The sequence below is a fragment of the Puntigrus tetrazona genome, unplaced genomic scaffold (genome assembly GCF_018831695.1).
Source record: "Puntigrus tetrazona isolate hp1 unplaced genomic scaffold, ASM1883169v1 S000000002, whole genome shotgun sequence".
Lineage (NCBI taxonomy): Eukaryota > Metazoa > Chordata > Actinopteri > Cypriniformes > Cyprinidae > Puntigrus > Puntigrus tetrazona.
The window spans coordinates 412647-432843 of NW_025047682.1; the positions used below are offsets into that span (position 1 = coordinate 412647).

At 36.1% G+C, this 20197-nt stretch overlaps 1 protein-coding gene across 2 annotated transcripts in view; it reads right to left on the reverse strand.

Moving 5' to 3' along the window:
- sez6a (seizure related 6 homolog a) overlaps positions 1–19883 on the reverse strand; it is a 31881-nt gene extending 11998 nt beyond the window's left edge. The window contains exons 1-3 of one of the 2 annotated variants that reach the window (XM_043229379.1): positions 19394–19882; positions 5249–5845; positions 4116–4243 (exon numbers count right to left, since the gene is read on the reverse strand). In XM_043229379.1, coding sequence (XP_043085314.1) covers positions 4116–4243; positions 5249–5845; positions 19394–19478 — 810 coding nt within the window. In that variant the 5' untranslated portion in view covers positions 19479–19882. Of the gene's footprint in view, positions 1–4115; positions 4244–5248; positions 5846–19393 lie in introns of both variants that reach the window. The other variant, XM_043229378.1, reaches the window with a different exon arrangement.
- Positions 19884–20197: the final 314 nt, after the last annotated feature.

Here is a 20197-nt window from a genome sequence, read left to right on the forward strand (position 1 = left end):
GCAGAAAAACTGAATTTAAGTCACTTTATTCTAAAAAGCTATTAAAATAAATTTCACAGATTTTGTACAGATATTTAAGTATGCTACAGAATAAAAAAAAGGTAATAAAAATGTTTCAGTGATTGATTGATTCACTCAGTCACTGATTCATTCATTCATTCATTCATTCAAATACGATTATATATATATATATATATATATATATATATATATAGGAATTTTCCACTATATATACTATTATATATACTGAACCTCTAAAAAGAATCAGCTAAACATGAGGGATTCATTCGGGAACTAGACTACACGGGCGTCGTGTATTGTAATTCACTAAAAGAAACCGACTCAAAAGAGTCATTAGTTCAGTTATTTGTACAGATATTTAAGTATGCTAGAGAATAAAAAAGGTAATAAAAATGTTTCATTGATTGATTGATTCGCTCGGACACTGATTCATTCATTCATTTAAATACGATTCAGGAACCACACTGGTCACGCTGTATGATTCACTATATATATATATATATATATATATATATATATATATATATATATATATATATATATATATATATATATATATATATATATATATATATATATATATATATATATATAGTGACTATTATTTATACTGAACCTCTAAAAAGAATCAGCTAAACGTAAGCGATTCATTCGATTGACGTCGTGTATTGTAATTCACTAAAAGAAACCGACTCAAAAGAGTCATTAGTTCTGGAATCAAACCACGATGATCTCGCGGTATGTTTTGATATACGTTTAGTAACAGCATTGCTGAGGCAGTAGTAATTTCGCATTCACAAAATAGGGCGCATTTGAGGACCGGTAATGGAACGTTAAGTAATTAATTCGGTCCCTGCATTTTTTAAAAGCAAGCTCGTTTCCTAATGAGGACGAATAACAGGTAATTTAGCACTAGTGACAAAATGTAATTCTGTTTTAACCGTCACTTCTTTTAAGATTGTGACAGTATAGCAACACAAAACGTGTTAAATTTTAAATATATAAATTCAAAGAGACAGAACTTTGTTCCATTCCTTTGTCTGGTAGCTAGCTTAAAACCAAAGTGATATTTGTAAACAAATAATGCTAGGCCCAGAGCAGCGTTTTCTTAGACCTTCTTTACTTATAAATGAAGCCACGTGAAATAATAATTTGGCAGAGGGTGAAGGAGCTGATGACCTGCTCAAAAATCTGCATAGATTTGAATACATGCATGATAAATTTAGCTTCATATTTCCAATGCCGTTGCTCTTTTTTTTTCCTTGTGGTTTGTCATTCTCACACACTGAGAGGAATAACCGTCCATGACACTCTTTTGCTTTACATCTTTCTGCATTTTATGACACATACTGGAGCCAAGGTGAATTAATATCAGCTGACAGCAACCTCTCCAACGGAGACCCTGACTGAAAAACTCATTTCACATGTGGTGCCAAGACCCTGAAACTGTCCTCAGGTTCAAGTGACTCCTTTCTGTGAATATTAGCTCTACTTTTTCAACTCAAATGCCAACTGAACAAGCACAAAGACCTTAATGTGTCATCAGATGTTCGGATGAACCTCCCTGACCTCTGAGCTGGGTAGGGTTAGCAGGGCAGTGCGTATGGAATAATATGAGCGCTGTCACGGTCAACAGGTCGACAGGCAATTAAAATGAAGTAGTGTTGAGAATCTTAATGCTCTGTGGCCTTTCACAGGACCTTTGTGGACTCCAGCAGACCGGTTTGTGGAAAGTTAATGAGGGTCTAACCGACAGAGGGCTGGACCCTGGAGAGATGGCATTGTGAATACAAGGTACCTCTAATTACAGCTCAACTAAATCTCAGATTTCTCTACTAAACACTTTACACCCATTCATCAGCACACAAGCATTGATTAGATCACAAACGTCTCACAACTATCTATGAAAGAATATATATTATGGATTTTGAGGGAAGCTGACTCCTGTACTTCATCATCGCTTCCACAAATCACGGCAAATGGCCATGAATCATCTCAACCTTGGTCTAAAAGATAATGATTGATATCAAATCAGCAAAAGGACCACAAACTTAGCTAGAAATACTGTCACATAATTTATAGCAGTATTAGAAAACCCATAAAACATGGAGGCTAAAATAAACTGTCAAGGATGTTTTCACAAATAATTATTAAAAAAATATTATATTCAGTTTTGCTAACAGCCCTTGCACATTAATTTGACCAATGAGCGGGCTGAAAACTGTATTAAAATACAATATGATATTGACTGTTTGACTTGTAAGTGGTGCTAGTGTGAAACAGCAAGCATAGTCATGATTCCTTACTCTATAAGCTAGCTATTTTTTTAAGTGTATGAAAAACACACAACCAGAGTAGTCTGACTGATTCCCAAAAGTATGACTCTTATGAGCATGTTCTTTTTGGTGAGTCAAAACTGTACAATGTTAGCAGTGTAGTGCCTGAATCAGTACTTTCTAGTGTACTGAACACATAAACGGCTTACAACTTTTACATGTTTTTCATAAAAGTCACTCGTGTAGCTACTGAGATGATTGTTCATGGCAGCATGTAGCTAAAGATGCACATTATGAAGTCTGCGTATTGTGAAATGTTTTATGTAGTGTCGTTATATATAGTATTACTGAAATAAAAATAAATGACACATCCAAAAAATATGTAAAAATATATATTTTTTCTGAAATTATTTTTATAATTTGACGGGGGAACTGAGGTTTTTTTTTGCCAAATATGGGCATAATGGTATTGCATTTCACCTCTTTATGTTGGAATCTACAGCCGTAAGGATCTTTAACCACAAGGATCTTTAAACATACATATTAAAACAAAAAAGAGCTTGTTTTGCTAGATATTAAAAAAATAACTTTCTAGGTTTGTACTTTACATTTTGCAATCAATTCATTGCATTAAACGTTATGCCCCAACTTAAATAAGATTAATATGCAAATGATAAGGTTTGGACTTCAGACCGACCTTTGCATAAATGAAAAATATTGGTGAATATTGTGAGCAAGTGCTCAAAAAAAAATTCACCAAAGCACAAGTTCAAAATCCTGATCAAGTATTCACATGTAAGATGTTCAGAAAGTCAAGTGAGCATCACATGTATGATTCAGCACAACCGCTCTACTCCAGTGTATCTACTGTAGAGCTTTTTACAGGGAATTTTGTTTTCTTTGACACAGCAGCTGTGCCGCAGTCAAACACTGATTTGCGAACATGACGGTCCTCCTGGAACTCCATACGGAAACTTTCACAACTTCAGACCGGAGGCCTTTATAAAAGCCTGAGAGAGAATTGGCAGCATCTGTCTGCGTTTCTCTAAAACTTTATATGAAATGTTCTGTCTCCTCAAAATCAGTTTTTAAATGCACTTCTCTCTCTTCTGATCAATCCAAAATTAGAGGTCTGAGAAATTGCAGTGCAGTCGATCGAACCGTATTGAGTTGGACGGCTGACAGGAACAATAACAAGTTCCACCTGATTGCATGAAACGCAGAATAGACATTATCTGCAATGCTTCATTTGCTCAAAATGAACGTCTTGTTCTTTCTTGGCTTGAGTAATGAAGTAAGACACTTTGTAAATGCTCTTTGTAACTATTTAGAACAGTGCCTAGTTTTCCTCTGTTGTTTAATATAATGCTGGTTTATCAATGATATCATTCTGTGATTAAAAGATGAGTGCACCTAAAACATGCTCCTCAACCAAGCGGTCACCAATATCCTCATACTGAATAATTTAACCGTGTTAAATTTAACGGTATTTCTAGTATTACTAGCACACATTCAAGCACTGTTCGACTGTTTACAGCCATTTTACAATTACAGTGGCCTGCTTGCAGTTGTTATGCTTTAATATTTATCTCATATCCATGTAGTTATGCAGAGCACAGAAAAGAACATATTGTCATACTGAGCCTGTAGGGACAGGCTGAGACTTTTTTTAATTTCTGGATACACTTATGAGATTTCAGTGTTAAATGTAGAGGAGATGGAAATGACACTCCGTTGCCCTTGAGAGACAAATATGTGCCAGAGAGATGCTTCTCCTAATCTGCATATGATAAAAGTGTTAGATGAAAACGTACTGACCTGAATCTCAACGCCATAACCCAGATATACAGTAACCAGGCAGGTGCAATGAATGTGGGAATCAAACGAGACATCCGGGGGGAGCTCAATGTAACCATCGGCGTCTGTGAAGTTCATATCGCAGTGAGCTGGAAAAAGAAAGACAGAGAGAGAGAAAAGGGCACCATTCTGAAGTCACCCCTTTTACAGCTGTCTTATGTTTGGTTGGCTGTGCAGTAATCCTCCATTAGCTCTCAGGCCCATGCATTGTCATAGAAATCAACATCCACATACACCTTTATCTTTCATCCATATATAGCCGTAGCTGTCTGTAGCTGTCCATATCCATCTATATAAATATTAAACTACCTGTCCAAATCCATCTTTATTCTCTGTATCTAGCCATGTATATCCATCCATATCTGTTCATATCCATTTGTAAATAAAAATAAAATAAAAACAGATTTATCTATATTTATCTATTTATCTATAACCATTTGTCATCTATTCATCTATTTATCCTTATCCATATCTTTCTGTCTTTATGCATCTATATCCTCCAGATCAAGCCATCCATATGTTGCCATATTTATGTATACCATCTATATCCATCCCTACCTATCTATGTATTCTTCAATATCCATCCATGTCCTCATATAGCCATGTGAATCTATTTATATCTAGCATCCATATCTCTCCATATTTATATTTCCATGCATATCCATCTTTAGCCATCCATAACTATTATCAGTATCCATCTAGAATTATTCATATCCATATATATTCATCTATCTATCCATACCATCTTTATCTATCTATATTTTTCTATCCCGTATGCATTTATATCCTCCAGATACAGCATCCATATCTAGCCATATCGATCTGTATCTACTATTCATATCCATACATTCATCCATCCATCCATCTATCCATCTTTTGCCATATTAATCTATATCAACCATTTTTTTTTAAATCCCTATTGGTCTGTTTATCGATATATATCCAGATTTAATGTGCATTTATACAGCATCTCTTCATATTTATCTTTCCATTCATAACTATTTTCAGTATCCATCTGTGTCCATCCATAACCATATATAACCATCCATATCTATATTCATCCATATCAATCGGTTATAATGCTTTTAATTTACCTGGAGAGGTCTCAGAGAAATATCCTGGTGTGGTTTTCCCTTCCGGCGTCTGTGATTCTTTCTTAGGTGAAGTTGACAGAGAAAGTGGTGGCAAAGTACTTTCCTTGTTGAAGCCTTTCTTTGATGTTGTATTGAGAGTTGTCTTTTGACCTGTGCTTGTGGGAGTGCTGATTGGAATGGTGGGGTTTGTGAGAGGCCGAGAGGTGACCATGATCTTCTCTGATGTTCTACTACGGCTTTTACTGGGCCTTCTTTGTTCCACAGATGTTGCCGCAGTCATGGTCAACGTGGTCGCAGGGACTGAGAAGACTGCAGCATCCTCCTGAGGCACCAGAAGTGAATGTTCAGTGTTAGATGTAGAGGTAGAGACTGTTGGCACGGTGTGGGGTGCCTCTTTAAAAAATTGCTGATCTCCCTCGAAGCTCTTGGTCAGCAGAGCTGAGTGGAGTTTGAGCAGTCTTAGGTTGGGGAGGATTGGTACCGCATCTGTGGTGAGCTGCTGGACATCAGTTGGTGGCTCTTGTTTGCTGGTGAACGGGTCAAACTCTCTCTCTGATTCTAACTCTCCTCCTCTCTGAGTTTGTACAGTTCCATCTTCTGCAAGTCCAAACAGATTGAAAATTGAAAATTTGTACTTAACAAACCTAGTCTGGTCTAAGACAATATATATATATATATATATATATATATATATATATATATATATATATATACACATTTAACAAAATTAGAACTGCAACACTTGTTTTTGCCCCCATTGTTCATGAGCTGAACACAAAGATTTAAGAAAATCTAAAAAATTTAGCGTTTATGATTTTGTTCAGTGTATATGTGACAAATATTTTAACTGCTCTTCAAAAGCTTTAAATGTCATTGCACAAATGTTTTGTGATGCTACTTGATTATTCAAATTTGTTTTTACATATTAAGGAAATGCTTCCCTGAAAAATAATTATTTTGTAGTTCAAATGTGACACAAGAGGTTCAATATTGCTCTGATCTTCAGTCCTGAAGAACAACAGCATCTTTCAGGGAAAAGAAAGTGTGAGGCAATTACAGCACGTCTTTCATCTCAAGATTAACACACCTCGCTAGGCAAGAGAGCTCTCAGAAGGGTTCAGAGAGAGAGAGAGAGAGAGAGAGAGAGAGGTAGCTGTATAATGACAGCAGCCGCTTCTGTCTTGAAAGTCTCAACAAATGTTTGTGATCAGAAACAAATTGTTATCAGAAAGTCAGGCCTCATTTGCCACTGAGAGGAAGTGAGTCGTTCCAATATGTGATTCAGAAAAAAGGTTCTTAAAAGCATGTCTGATAAAAAAAATATAAAAGTCCAGTTTGATCAAAAACAGCTATTATGAGAATGTCAGATACTGTTACTGATCATTCTTTGACTTTTAAATGGATCATACCATTCAGATTGCATGTGCTCCATCAGATTTACGAGCCAAGTGAATTTGTTAAAAAGTTTGACTTTGATAATTAAGTTGCATGATTGTTAAAAAGGAATAAAAATAATAGATGTACCTTCTAAAGATCATTGAGTCTAAATTGAGAATTCTGTCATTTTCTACCCTGTGCCATTCACCATGAATTACCTTTTTCTGTGGAAAATAAAAAGTTTTTTGCTATATTATATCTAACAAATAAATGCAGGCTTGGGGAGTAGAACATAGTTAAATACGAAAAACATTAAATGTCTTACTGCTCAAAAACATTTGACTGGTAGTGTGTGTATACTGCACATGTTGGCATCTCTCTACTTGTCTAATTTAGATATTTGTAATATTTTACTGAGGTGTGAAGGAAATCCTTTTGTTTTTCTGCTACCATTAAAAAACCCTGGCAGTGCGGCATTGCTTAGCTGAAAACAACATCTGGAGTTGTGTTTATCTGTCAGGAAGTGCTTCCATTATTGAGACATGTGAGGGAAGTGCTGTACTGAACTGCTGTCAGATCATCTGTCTCATTCCTATAGGATTACAGCAGCTCTCCATTGGGACTTTAACACTGTCTGGATTCGCTAAATTTAGTTGCAAACGTGTAGACTCTTTTATGCTAACACTCTAGTCTCTATAATTGTGTGTTTTTGCTAAATGAACAGTTGGCATTAAAATTAATTAAACTTGTCATCATTGGCTCACCTTCATGTCACTCTCTACTCACGATTTTTCAGACTTTCCACTTTAGCTCTCAAATCTCAAAATCCTTGTTTCAATATTCTACACGAAGAGAGAAAATCATACGGATTTGGAACAATATGGAGGGTGAGCAAATGATGACAGATTTTCATTTTTAGCCAAACTACAAACTAAAGTGTTTTGTGGCAACCGGAAACAATCATCAAGGTTTAGTTTGCCTTCATAGTACATCCTATGTATGCCTTCATAGTACATCCCAATACGTTTCAAAACAAAGCTCTAGGAAGACTGTGAACCCCAGAAGAGCAGATTCCTCAGAGACATTCCGTTATTTCTGCTTTCAAACAGCTTGAGATCTTGAGTGTGTTTTTACTCCCTAATTAGGGAATTGGATGACAATGTGTTCTAACAGGATGTAGCTTGGCGACACAGTGAAGACAGTATAAGATAAAAAGAACATCACTGACACAGACTGTAAATGGCAGACAAATCCTAAAGGGATCAGAGTTTTGGAGACCAGCACACAGTCAGACTCTCAGCGGGAGCTACAGCTCTGCTTTATTATTGGATCAGCCTAAATAAGGTGCCAGTGAACATTGGGAGAGAGCCGAATTAAGATAATCAGTTGTGGATTGTAATTGTTTTGTTGGGTACTAAAAAGTTCAGAAAACTGAGAAGTACATTGGGTGCAGTCAAATTTCAGAATGTTTGTGTTTTATTGCTTTGTATTTGTTTTAATCTTTATTCAGTCATCACAAATTGCTATAATTGGTCTATTAAAACAGCTCTAAGGAAAGAAACAAATATGGTGTTTATGTGCTGTTAATACTGATAAATAACTGAATTGAAAAACAAAACAAAACAAAACACTGAGTCAAATTAGATTAGCTGAAAACTAGCTTGGCCAACAGAGCATGAGCTAGCTAGCCTATGCTGGTAGATATTTTTACATCATCCATCAAAAAAACAAACAAATTACTGCTTGTCATCATTAACGGAAATTAAAACAAACTAAAGCTATTATAAATAATTAGTTGTTAATTAAATACAGTAAAAACATAATAAATTAAAAAATTGATAATGAACTCAAAATATATGCCACCTATAATAAATACACTGTATATGTTTACGATTTAATTAAAATAAAAATAAGCTGCATAATAAATGTTAAAATATGAATAAATAACATATTAGTAAGAAATACTAGGTCTTGCATTAATTAACTTAGCTTAACTAAGTTAGTTTGTGTTGTTTTCAGTAGCTGAAACTTTTATTTACAAATGCTGACTTTGCAATTAAAATCCTACATGCTCTTGTTTCTCCAACACCATAAATCACACAATAAATCTGGGTGCATAAACTGGATTCTTTCCTCACATTGTTTAGAGGCTAACAAACAGCTTACAAGCACATCCTCCTTTCATCCTGAAATCTCTTTCCAATAAACAATAAACAGATCTGAAACCTTAAAATAGCTGTAAATCAAGCACTGACCTCACAATCTCACTCCTATTAAGAACACATAGAGCACATGTCACTCCGGAGTGAATCCCATTTATCAAGATGACACTTTCTGTAATAGAAGTGTGATCAGATCATTCCAGTGGCAATAAATGGCGGCTTCGCAAAGCCACACGATGTCAGACCTTCCAGTCAGATTAAACCTGAAGCTGTAGACAGTCATTAATCTCTAAAAGAGGCAATTCAACTGTGTTTTTGTAGACTGTGACACGGAAAGACTAATCCCAGTGCACTTCTGCAAATAAATACCACCTTGAAGGGCACAATACAGCCCATATAACGGTGCACTTCTCCTTAGACTCAAGCTGACACATGCATTATAATCTATTTCAGATAACTCTGCCTCTAAACCGTAAGCAAATAATAATAAATTGTGGTTGGTTTCATGTCAATCAGACAGGCTAAAGTCAAGCTATGCAAGTCTTTTACATATCCAGCATTCTTTTTTTTTCAGCCTGTGAGAATCCTGCAGGGAGACGTAGCAAGCACTGAGGTGTTTAAATAGTCTGGAATTGCTTTTATTCGCTTTGGCAGGCAGGTGTCAGAGTGCAGCATGCTGCAAGTCAACATGTCCAAAAACATAAACGGCCAAAACAAAGGTCCTACCTGCCCAACGGAAATCAGTAAGAACCGCAATATTAGAGCTGACACTGATGGATGAAGCTCTTGGTTCTTAAAAAGATAGAGAATGCATGTGATTGCTTTTGGTCCGGGGTGGACACAGTGATCCTGAGTTTTAAAATGGATCCTTACAGATGAAAACAAATCACTGAATTGACAAAATCAAAACAAGTTCACCAGGGCAGAATTTTGGACGGGGACGAACCAAACTCAAATAATAAAATGTGCTCTAATTGACCTTGCATTTCAGATAATATCAGCTGCACTTTTAGCATAGTTTTTTACACATTTGATGAGACTTCTGAGATAGATGGATGGATGGATGGATGGATGGATGGGTGGATGGATGGGTGGATAGATAGATAGATAGGAAGACTGAACAAATGTGCAAGTGCATTCAATTGCATGCTTAATTCAGCAAGTTAAATAAATATAACTTGTTTAAGTAAGCATGCAATTTAATGAGACATGACAGTGTAGTATAAAACTGTTTAAAACATTAATTTCTGCATTCTTCAAATCCTGTAAAAGAGTCAGAATGTGAGTAAAGTTTACACTTTATAATAACTCACTTTTGGGCAGCAGGTATAAAGACAGTAAAAGTTGACTCATGCTCAACGACAAACAAAGTAAAGCGGAATTGTGTAGGTGTTAGCGAACAGCGTGTATCATTTACTCATACATTAGCAGCTCTTCTTTGACACATGGCTTAGCCAAGTGGAAAAAGTACTGTTATACCTGAAAGCTTATGATTTAATTGTTGGCAGCTTGTGGAATATATTAAACTGTGGACTTTCAGACAGCTTTCCACCCACATGGAGTAGAGGTCACTGCATTCCTGTCCTGATGAAACCTGTTAAAAATTAAAAGCCATTTTGTGGACCTAAAAAATAAAGGCTGGTGTGTTATTAACATTATCTTACTGATATATTGCTGTCTTCACAGTCATTATGTTGACAATGAATGACAGCTGTCAGAGGAAAGTACCTACATGGTGTTTGCGCATAATGTGAACGTTTTTAAACTTTTTGTTATAGTACGGTAACTCCATTTACATTTATCTGTGTTTTATTGTGTCATCTCAAGACATTACAGTAGGTTTCAAATGAATAAATTCTGGCAGCTTTTACAAATATCCCCTTCTCAATGTGTGTAGGGAGCTGTGAACACTGGGACCGTGAGAATCGAAACACGGCTACAGACAACAACAGACTTGTGGGACTTATTGAGGACAGCCAACTGATTTCATCAAAGAGATAAACAACCAAACCCTTCCCTGCATTCGGAGGTATCCCTGCTCTCTCCGGATTTCATCTAAGCAGAGTTTGAATTAAGTGTTGCGTCCGTTCAAATCCAGTTCTATGATTAATACAGCATCGCTGCATGTTCGATATCAAAAGGAAATGCGCAGAGATGAAAAGCTGTAGTGTTTTCAAACCGCTCCAGACTCCTGTAGGTTTAGCGAGGCCGATTTTTCAGGAGGTTGTCCCATGACAGTTTGCACAGAAGGAGGGATAGAACATGCCCAAAGAAATAATAATGATCGTATTTGGCCATCCGTCTCCCGAGGCATGCTGTAAATCCAGAGGAACATCGTTATAAGATCAGAAATAGTCTGCGCACCCTGGTTTGTTATTCACCTCTTTCTTTTTGTGTATCTCTCTCCCTATTAATATTTCTCTCTTTTTTCTTTCTTATTTAAAATGGTCACTTTCTCCCAAAACATTCCTTTACAGCGCAATCTGTGCAGTTAGATTAAAGCATTATGGGTAATATAACAAAGCATATTTAGTAAATCACCACTGACACCATAGAAAATATTATATAAACATTCTATTAGATTATATTACATATTTTTTTTTTACATAAATTAGTTTCACTTGAAGACTGTTGCATATTTCGCTTGTAATATTATACATAACAGCTCACATTTAGCTTAAAACAAATACATTTCTTGTTTCTTTATTCTGAAATGTAAAATTAATTCTAGTCCTTTCGTGATCAATATTTTCTCCGTACGAGGGGAAGAAAGAGCAACACAGAAGATCTTTATTTATATTTCTAAAACACAGACGCGTGTGCGAATACTCTGAGGATTGGGAAAGCTCACAGGCAGGCTCACTAAGACACTTTCATTCTGCACCGAACTCTTCAGAAAACACTTGATCAGAGTGACAGGAGAGAGAGAGAGAGAGAGAATGAAAGAAAAAGAGAAAGCATAATTCATGCTATTTGAAAGAACAAAAGCCTGCGAGAAAATGACAGCTTGTCAGAAAAAAATAAAGCCACGGAAGAGAAGAGACAACAACGCAAGGCATAAAAGCAAACAAACAGAGGTAAAGTAAACAGACTTCGGTTTATCTGTGCGCTCGCATAAGCCTTTTTATTTGTGCTTGCATAATTTTTTATTTCTTGGAGTAAATTAACATGCAGTATATGGGCTGTCAGTGAGATGATATAAAGTGCACGGTGATTGTGAATAGTGTTTTCTGATCTTTTCTGTATATATGCATCTTTAGTTTAGTTTTACATTCACCTATAAGTAAATGTTTCTGTGACCTTTCAATCAGTCAGTCCAAAATCAAACCCCTGATCATTTAAATTGGAGATATGCCATACAATGTGAGAAGAAAATCTTGGTATTCAGCTCTCTTTTATTCTGCCTGCTTCTCTCTTCTGAGACGACAGTCCTGATAGACATCTGTGATTGACAGGCAGGTTTTATTGCAGAGGAAAGGTCAAGGTTGCTAAAAACTTAGAGAGAGAGGGGGCTGATTAGATGCTCTGTGATGAGCTCAAAAGTCTCCCAGAAGCCTTTGCTGACTATCCGCCTGTCTCCATCAACCCAGAGCATAAAATCAAAAAAGAAAATGTCTGAAGTTAATATCCTTATATAAATACAACTGCATGTTAGGCACACACACACACACACACATATATATATTATGTCAAAATAAATTAAAGAAAAATTAAGGAATAATTACTATTTTATTTTTGAAAAATAAAAATTCTCTTATGATTATGAAGAATGCATTTATTTGGTCAAAAATATTATTACAGATTAAAATAAATGAATTGTTTCCCATTTTTTATATATTTTAAAATTTATTCCTGTAATAACAAAGCTGTATTTTCAGGATCTTTAATCCAGTTTTCAAGGATGCATTCAATTGATCAAAAGTGATAATACAGTATTTACAATGTTACTAAACATTTCTATTTCAAGTTATCTGAGTAATGTATATTATTTTTTTAATTCATTCTCTATATGCAAACAATTGTGTTTATTTATCTTAAGGAATCTTATGAGAAACGTCTGAGACGGCAGGCTATGGATTGACAGAAATAAACGAAGAGAGAGGAAGGCTTGATGCTAATGGTGTAGAATGTATTCCCCTTGTGTCTTGTTAACTTCTCAAGTTTTGCACGGTTTATTTGGAAGCTCCCGCTGGGTGCCGCTTCTCCAGCAAATTACCATGGAAACAACTTTTAGATATGTCCCACTGGATATTTTCAATTTATGCAATGAATGATGAGTAATGAATATACAGGTTTTCCCGGGCTGTCTGTCTGGGTCAACACAGAAGATTTTTTTAAGTGTATGAATATTTAACAGGGTGAGATGTTGCTCGTCTCTGACTGAAAAAAACACACTGACGTGGGGCAACAGAGCAGCGGCGCGTACGCGGTATGAAACTGACTTCTTAACACTACAGATTGTTTCACAAACATCCACAGACCTCTAAACATCTGAACGTCTAGACTTGACCTGCGTGCAATGTTCAGAAAGTACATTTGAACAATCCCTGAACTTGGAAAAGCAAGAACACTTTATTTCTTTCAGGGTCAGATGGACTTGACTGAAATAAAGATGCTTTCAAGCATAAAAACACTTGTTCAGCTCATGAGTACCATGAAGAGCAAAAGACCTTGTTGTGTAAGATTTTCAAGGCAGGAGATCTGGATCTTTTAATTTCCACTGAAAAATAAATGCATTAGGTACTATGGGCACTAAACACATTATTTAGGTTTGTGTTAGTACATAAACAGATTACTTTTAAAATATTTTTATTTACATTTGCATTTAGTTAATTCAGTGCTTATATATAATTTATACTAAAACAAGTGTCTCGTCTACATAGAATTCAACCCCCCTTTTTTAAAAATTGCATTTCATAAAGCAAACACAATTAGTAGGGACGCTACAAGCAACAGTGTAAATGTCTTCTTCTGTTTTCTTTTTTTAGCTTAATTACTGTCATATCAGAGCAACAGTTCAAAGACAGTCTTGCTCCAAAAGTTAGTTAAGGTCAATATGTTTAGCAACTAACCTGAATAATAATATATCTGGTATAGCAAATGTTTAAAGATAACTTAGTAGTTGCTGCATTGAGTAGCAATGCAACAAATTCAATAAAAAAAATATTCAATACAAATGTTGAATAGAAACGTACATATTTAATTCAAAATTAGAACCTTTTAAAGGTTCTAATTAAACATTTAACTGTTATCCAAAATATATATATATGCTAGAGTATCATTTCATGAACAAACAGATCTACTGTACGTCTTCCTGTCTGTCTTGAGTTGTTTTCCTGGCGTTGTGGTGTGAGGAACCCCAGCTGTGATTGGCAGCACTGACTCCGTTCTCTCATCAGCTTCTCTTGTGTGTATAATCAGTCAGAGCCAGGAAAAGTCTGAAGAGAACCAGGACCACAGTTCCCTGTAGGAGTCCTGATGCATGAGCCTTACACCTCTAATCACCAATTCACCTTCTGACAGAGCAGACCAGGTGCCACTTCAGCTATTTGAGCTCATTTGCGTTAGAACGGTTATGCATTGAATGAACTGTGTGAACTCCAAACTGTCAGTCGGATTGTCAGTCATACCGCTGATCATATTTCTTGTGAATTCTCTATATTTAAGGTTTGTTCAAACCAAGAGCTAGAGGAAATATTCACACTGTGAGTGAAGTGGTTTGGTGCATCTTTTTGAATGCATTAAACGGTCTACCTGTTCTCATGGCATAAACGTGACACGAAATATGGACCAACAAGAAAATTGAAATTTCCCAATATACTGTGTGGTCCCAAATTCTCAAAAATCATGTTCCGTGGAAGAGATTTTATCTGTTTTGTGATAAGCCACAAAGCATTGACAGCCTGTTTGCAAATGAGTGTGTGCATGTGGGTAAATTGTGTGAATATGTTTTGTACTGAGCTCACTGTTCTCTTCTAAAACACAGATTTTTCGTCTCTGTTTGGGATGATGGGGACGGGCTGGTGCGAACAGCTCTGACGGCACGGCAGATCCAAAGATACGTCTCCCGTAGCAACGGAAGAGCTTTAGAGTCCAACCGTGGCTTTGTCACACTGTCAAATCACTGTGAAGGTAAACAGCACAACACCTCACAAACAGCAGCTACATCTGAATAACACACTGCTTTAGCCCAATTCCTCATTAACTGGACTAATTACTTCAATTAAATGGGAGTAATTACTCTTAGCACAGACATCTCTTAACATCTCAGCTGGCCTCCTCTTGTATTGTATTTGGTGTCAGAACTTTTAATGCCAAAGGGGGTGTCGAACCAATTAAAGAGGACAGGAAAAGTCAGTAGCATAATCAGTAGCATAAAGGGACTTGAAGTGTCAGACACACACATCTTTATCTGCATATCTAAATAGTATTTCCCACAGTTCATTTACTGACGGATTAATGCATATTTTACACAAAAATGTAAAAGTTTCTAGCATTCAGACCTCATTGTTTTTTATCAGTCCAAATGGTTTATCTAGTCTCCAGTTTGCAAGTTTTGTTAAAATAAATTAAATTAAATAACACAATATAAAAAATAAAATGAAAATAATAAAAAAGAAAGACCTATAAATACCAAAAGGCAGATGTTTGTTGTAAATGGCTTAAAAGGCTTGAAAGCTGGTGAAGTGTTGATATGTCATAAATCAGATATTTCCTCTGGGTGACATTTAAGGTCACAGCACAGGCTGGCCACTACTCTTTCATACAACTTTATGCAGGTATATGGGAAATATGCCAACAGATCAAACAGCACATTTGTTTTTCCTTCCTAAATGATCTTGTTTTTTTCAGTTTCACTTTTTTAAGTATGCTTTTAAAAAATGCTGTACTTCTACTCCCTTTTATGAAGAGAGTTCAATTATAAAAGGCAATTTTTAACCTTTATTAAAAATCTACTTATTTGGCGTCAGCGTGTGTTCAAATGTACCCTGTTCTGCATTCGAATCAGAGGCCAAGGAAACCTTCAGGATACTAAATAATGAAATGTCACACATAACAAGAGGGGGATTAGGAGGCCAACGGACTTGTGGCATTTTAAAAGTCAAAATGTCAACTTTTAATCTTCCTCTTAAATATACCAATTTTATGGTTGTGTGGCTGCAGGTGCCTGGCATGTAAAGAGCCTCAGCTTTACAATCTCAAAAGGGTCTGTGTGTATTGATGCCCAAGAAGTTGATGTCGCCGCCCTTTAGGCTGAAATGGAAACACTTGAAATCAATACATGAACCATCACAGCGCAACGATTAAATAAAGTGTTTTAAATGCCATTTTGACACAAAAGAAAATGTGTGTGGCAGACTTTAAGGGATTTTCATGGTCACACACAGATAAAAAGCTACAATATGTGGTTCCAGACATATTACACTGTCGGTCTTCTGTAAGCTGCTGTCTTTCTTTAGACGTAAAAACCACCTGAGACAAATCTGGTATTGCTTTTATGTTGAATGCCACAATGCAGTGCAACCAGCTTGAAAGAATAGATCACCCAAAATTTTTAATCTGCAGAAACATTACTCAACCTCACTCCATCCAAGATGTGACTCCAGTGCTTTAATAAATACCTTTTTGCAATTAACAAATCCATCATTATAATTTTAATTGCTAATCCTTAATAATGCTTCCTCCTGTGAAAAAAATCCATCCCCTGTTGTCCTCTCATATGAAAATATATTGACACATTTGTTCAGAACTCAACCTTTCCATTTTTAAACACTGCTTGTCCTGTACATATTTCTTTCTTTGTTTGGTTGAGATTTTTTTAACTTGATTTTTGACAGGAACGAATGACTTAATATTATATCAGTGATTTATTACAAATGTGGAGCTTTTCATTTCAAAAGACGTTAATTAAGGTATTTAAGATTATCTATGGAGTATTATGATGTTTAATCAGCTGTTTGGATTCTCATTCACTGCAGAGGATACTTCGATGAGCAAATGACGTAATGCTGCATTTCACCAAATCTGTTTAGATCAAGCAATAAACTCATCTACATCTTTGATGGCCTTAGGTTGAGTTAAATTTTCATTTTTGAATGAACTGTTCCATCTGTATAAATGAACTTGAAGTAATATGAGTCACGATTTTCAAACAAAGATCAGGGTTTGACGTGTGATGTATTTATCTCTCTGGTTCCTCTGTCTTTTCTGTGAACCATCACCAGAGGAAAAAGTCAGAGAAGAAGAGTCCAAAACACTCATCGTTTAGTTTTCTGTGAGAGACAGCGAAAGGCGGTTAGTATCTCTGCCCCACCTGCAGAGCTCAGACAGCATGAGGATATTAGAGAGCATTCTGCCATAATGACTCTCATTTACAAGCCATAAACTGACAAAGCGCCAGACTAATTATGTCAACTAGCAGCTTCTGAATAGCCCTTGATCAAGCTAATCACTGGCAATCCAAAAAAACAGGTGTTGAACATTTTCAAACCCTCCCCCGAAATCAGAGGTATAAAAGGCAGAAATTGAAACCATCAGATTGTTTCCATGCTTCTATTTTTGAATAGCCAGAATATGAGAGGATGAGTCTTGCACAGAATTATGAAAGGATCTGATAAGAAAGCTACGGCAAAATGAATTCAGAAATAGACCTTTTGAAAGACCTAGCTGCACACTTCAAAATTACATATTTCTGTTTAGAAATAAATTTCCCTCTGGCTGCCTAAACGACTCAAATTCTTCTCATCAAACTTTCATTCAGAGCTCAAAAAGAAATCATACAGTGACATTAACTGTATGCTCAAACTAAAGTGTGCTTTTAAATATCATGAAACCTGATTTTTTTGGAAACAACATTTAAAAGCAACCACAGATGGAAGAATCTACACAGATACGGTATGATATGCAGTGCAAAAAAAACGTGCACATTTAGTAATAGCTGACTGTTCTTCTTAATAGCTGAGTGAATTTGATGAATGAAAATGTGCAACAAGATTGATAAAGATTAATAAAGAGAAAATATCCTATGGCATGTCCTTTTTTAATATTATAGTGTACATTAGATGTTACTGCACTTTACAACAAAGAGCAAAACAGCATTAATTTAGACTGCTTTAAAGCACCCTATTATGCTTGTTTTGAAATACCATCTTCACTGTCTTTGCTGGCATTCAGTCATATTTAAAAACTTGCATAAATTATAATTTATTATTTAAAAGGGTCCATCTTTTATTAATGTTAAAGTTAATTTGTGCAATTTAAGCCTGAAATAAACCCCAGCAATCAGCAGAATTTGTACTTATAAAGCAAACATGAGCCCACAGGATAATACAGGATGGCTGCATCTCATTATCCCAACACAACATATGGCCCCCAAACATGCTGTGTCACTAAATTAAATATAAACAGCAACAATGCTCTGACTTACAAACAAAAGTACTCTGCATCTGCACTCTATGCGTAAATGTTCAAGTGGCCTGAATAAGCTGAGGTAGAGTCTGTTAGTTAACTGGTAAAAAACAACAACAACAACATAACTCTGCTAGTTTCATAAACAGCTCTCTTTGGGACGGTGCTAATCTGATTTTCAGGATTAGTGTCCTTATCTTGTGCTGCTGAGACACGATCATTCTGTCCCGTTGTACCACTTCGCCGATATTTGACTTGTGAAATAGTTCAATAGCGCTACTGATTCGATAGGTTGCTGTAATAGCTCAACGCAATATGAAATGGTCAGCTATGGGCGTAACTTATCCCTAAGACATCTTAAAGATATATATATATATATATATATATATATATATATATATATATATATATATATATATATATATATATATATATATATATATAATAGTGAAGTGATAATATAAATTCATGTCGTGTATATAGAAGTTCTCGTAGATATTGTCGTAGATCGCGAAGCGTACTGTTTCTATGGTTACCATCGCTGATTTAACAGATAACGCGACTTTTTTTTATTATAACGTCTGTTTGTGTGTTTAAAAAGTGCTGCCAAGACACACTTGCAACTTTTATGTTTGCTTAAACTTATATATATTACATTTAATAGCCTAAATAAATAAATAATTTTAATTAACGAAGAAAAAGCCATGCTTATTTTTTTTGGGGGGGGTGTTCAAGTTATTACTTGCAAGAGAGGCACTCCCGCAGTTGTGTCGCGTGTCGAGTTACCGTCATGAATGCTGTTTCTAGTTAGTGGTTTAAATCTGAAAACGCGTCTCTGGACCCCATTTTGTAGCTATGCGTCCGTTTTAAACGCAATATACGAACGGCCCATTACTTTCTCAAAACACTCTGCAGATGAAGCGCATGCATTCTTGCGATGTTTCAGTTAAACAACGCGTCAGAAGTAAAGAATAGGCTATATCTTAAACTTCCTCAACATATATTCGTAATTAGTTGTTGTACTTAAATGGCGTGTGTTTGTGTGTGTGTGTGTGTGTGTGGAGAAATCCTTCACGAGTAAAACCACAGCCAGTAGGTACAAGCCCGTTTAGTCACTGTGCCCAAGATGAATAGCCTGTCTAACTCTATTACATAGAGAAGCATTAGTAGATTTAAGTACTTAAAAATAAATACTCACCTTGGCAATGCGTGTAAATCACTGAAAGACTCAGAATGAGCAGCAGAAAGAGCCAGTTCGTTCGGAGCTCGATCCTTACGCACATACTGAAACGACTCCTCGGAACACACTACAATTTGTCCTTGTGTTTAACAATGCAGCGAGAATCACTCGAATGTCAAATAAAACGCCTGTGAGATCTTGTAAGCATATGGTCTACCCGCGTCTTTCCCGGTGCTTCGCGCAGAGCTCCGGCAGTAACGCGGAGAGAGCTCGACTCACGGGATGTTATAAGCGGATTGCGCGGTGGAGCTTCAGCACCGCGGACAGCTCCAGTCAACCTCAGCGCGCCTGGACACTTCGGACAGCAGCCTGGCGTTCATCCAGTAGCATCGGGCTTATTTAGAGCAGCTGCTTTTGTGCGGAGAGACAGAAGAGAATTACATCAGATGCATTATTACCGTTTTAATGTAATGAGTGCAAGTTCTAATATAAACGTAACCATAGGGGATACAGACATTAGGAAAGGTGGGGGAGGTAGAATGAGTGAGTGGGCTGAGTTGGTTAAAACAATAGCAGTGATTTGAAGGAAAACTTTGTTTCTGGGTTTTAAATTTCACATTTTGACTTATTTAGAAAAAAAACTTCTCAGAAAATCTTTATTTGTAGATGCTACTTGATTTGATGTTTTGTTATATGGCAGTGGCATTTGTGCATTTTAAGTGGGATTTAAAAGAATGGTTGTCTAAAAATGAAAATTTTATTCAAATGTACCGAACCTCAGGTCAGCCAGGATTTAGATGATATTTTTTTGTTCATTGAGAA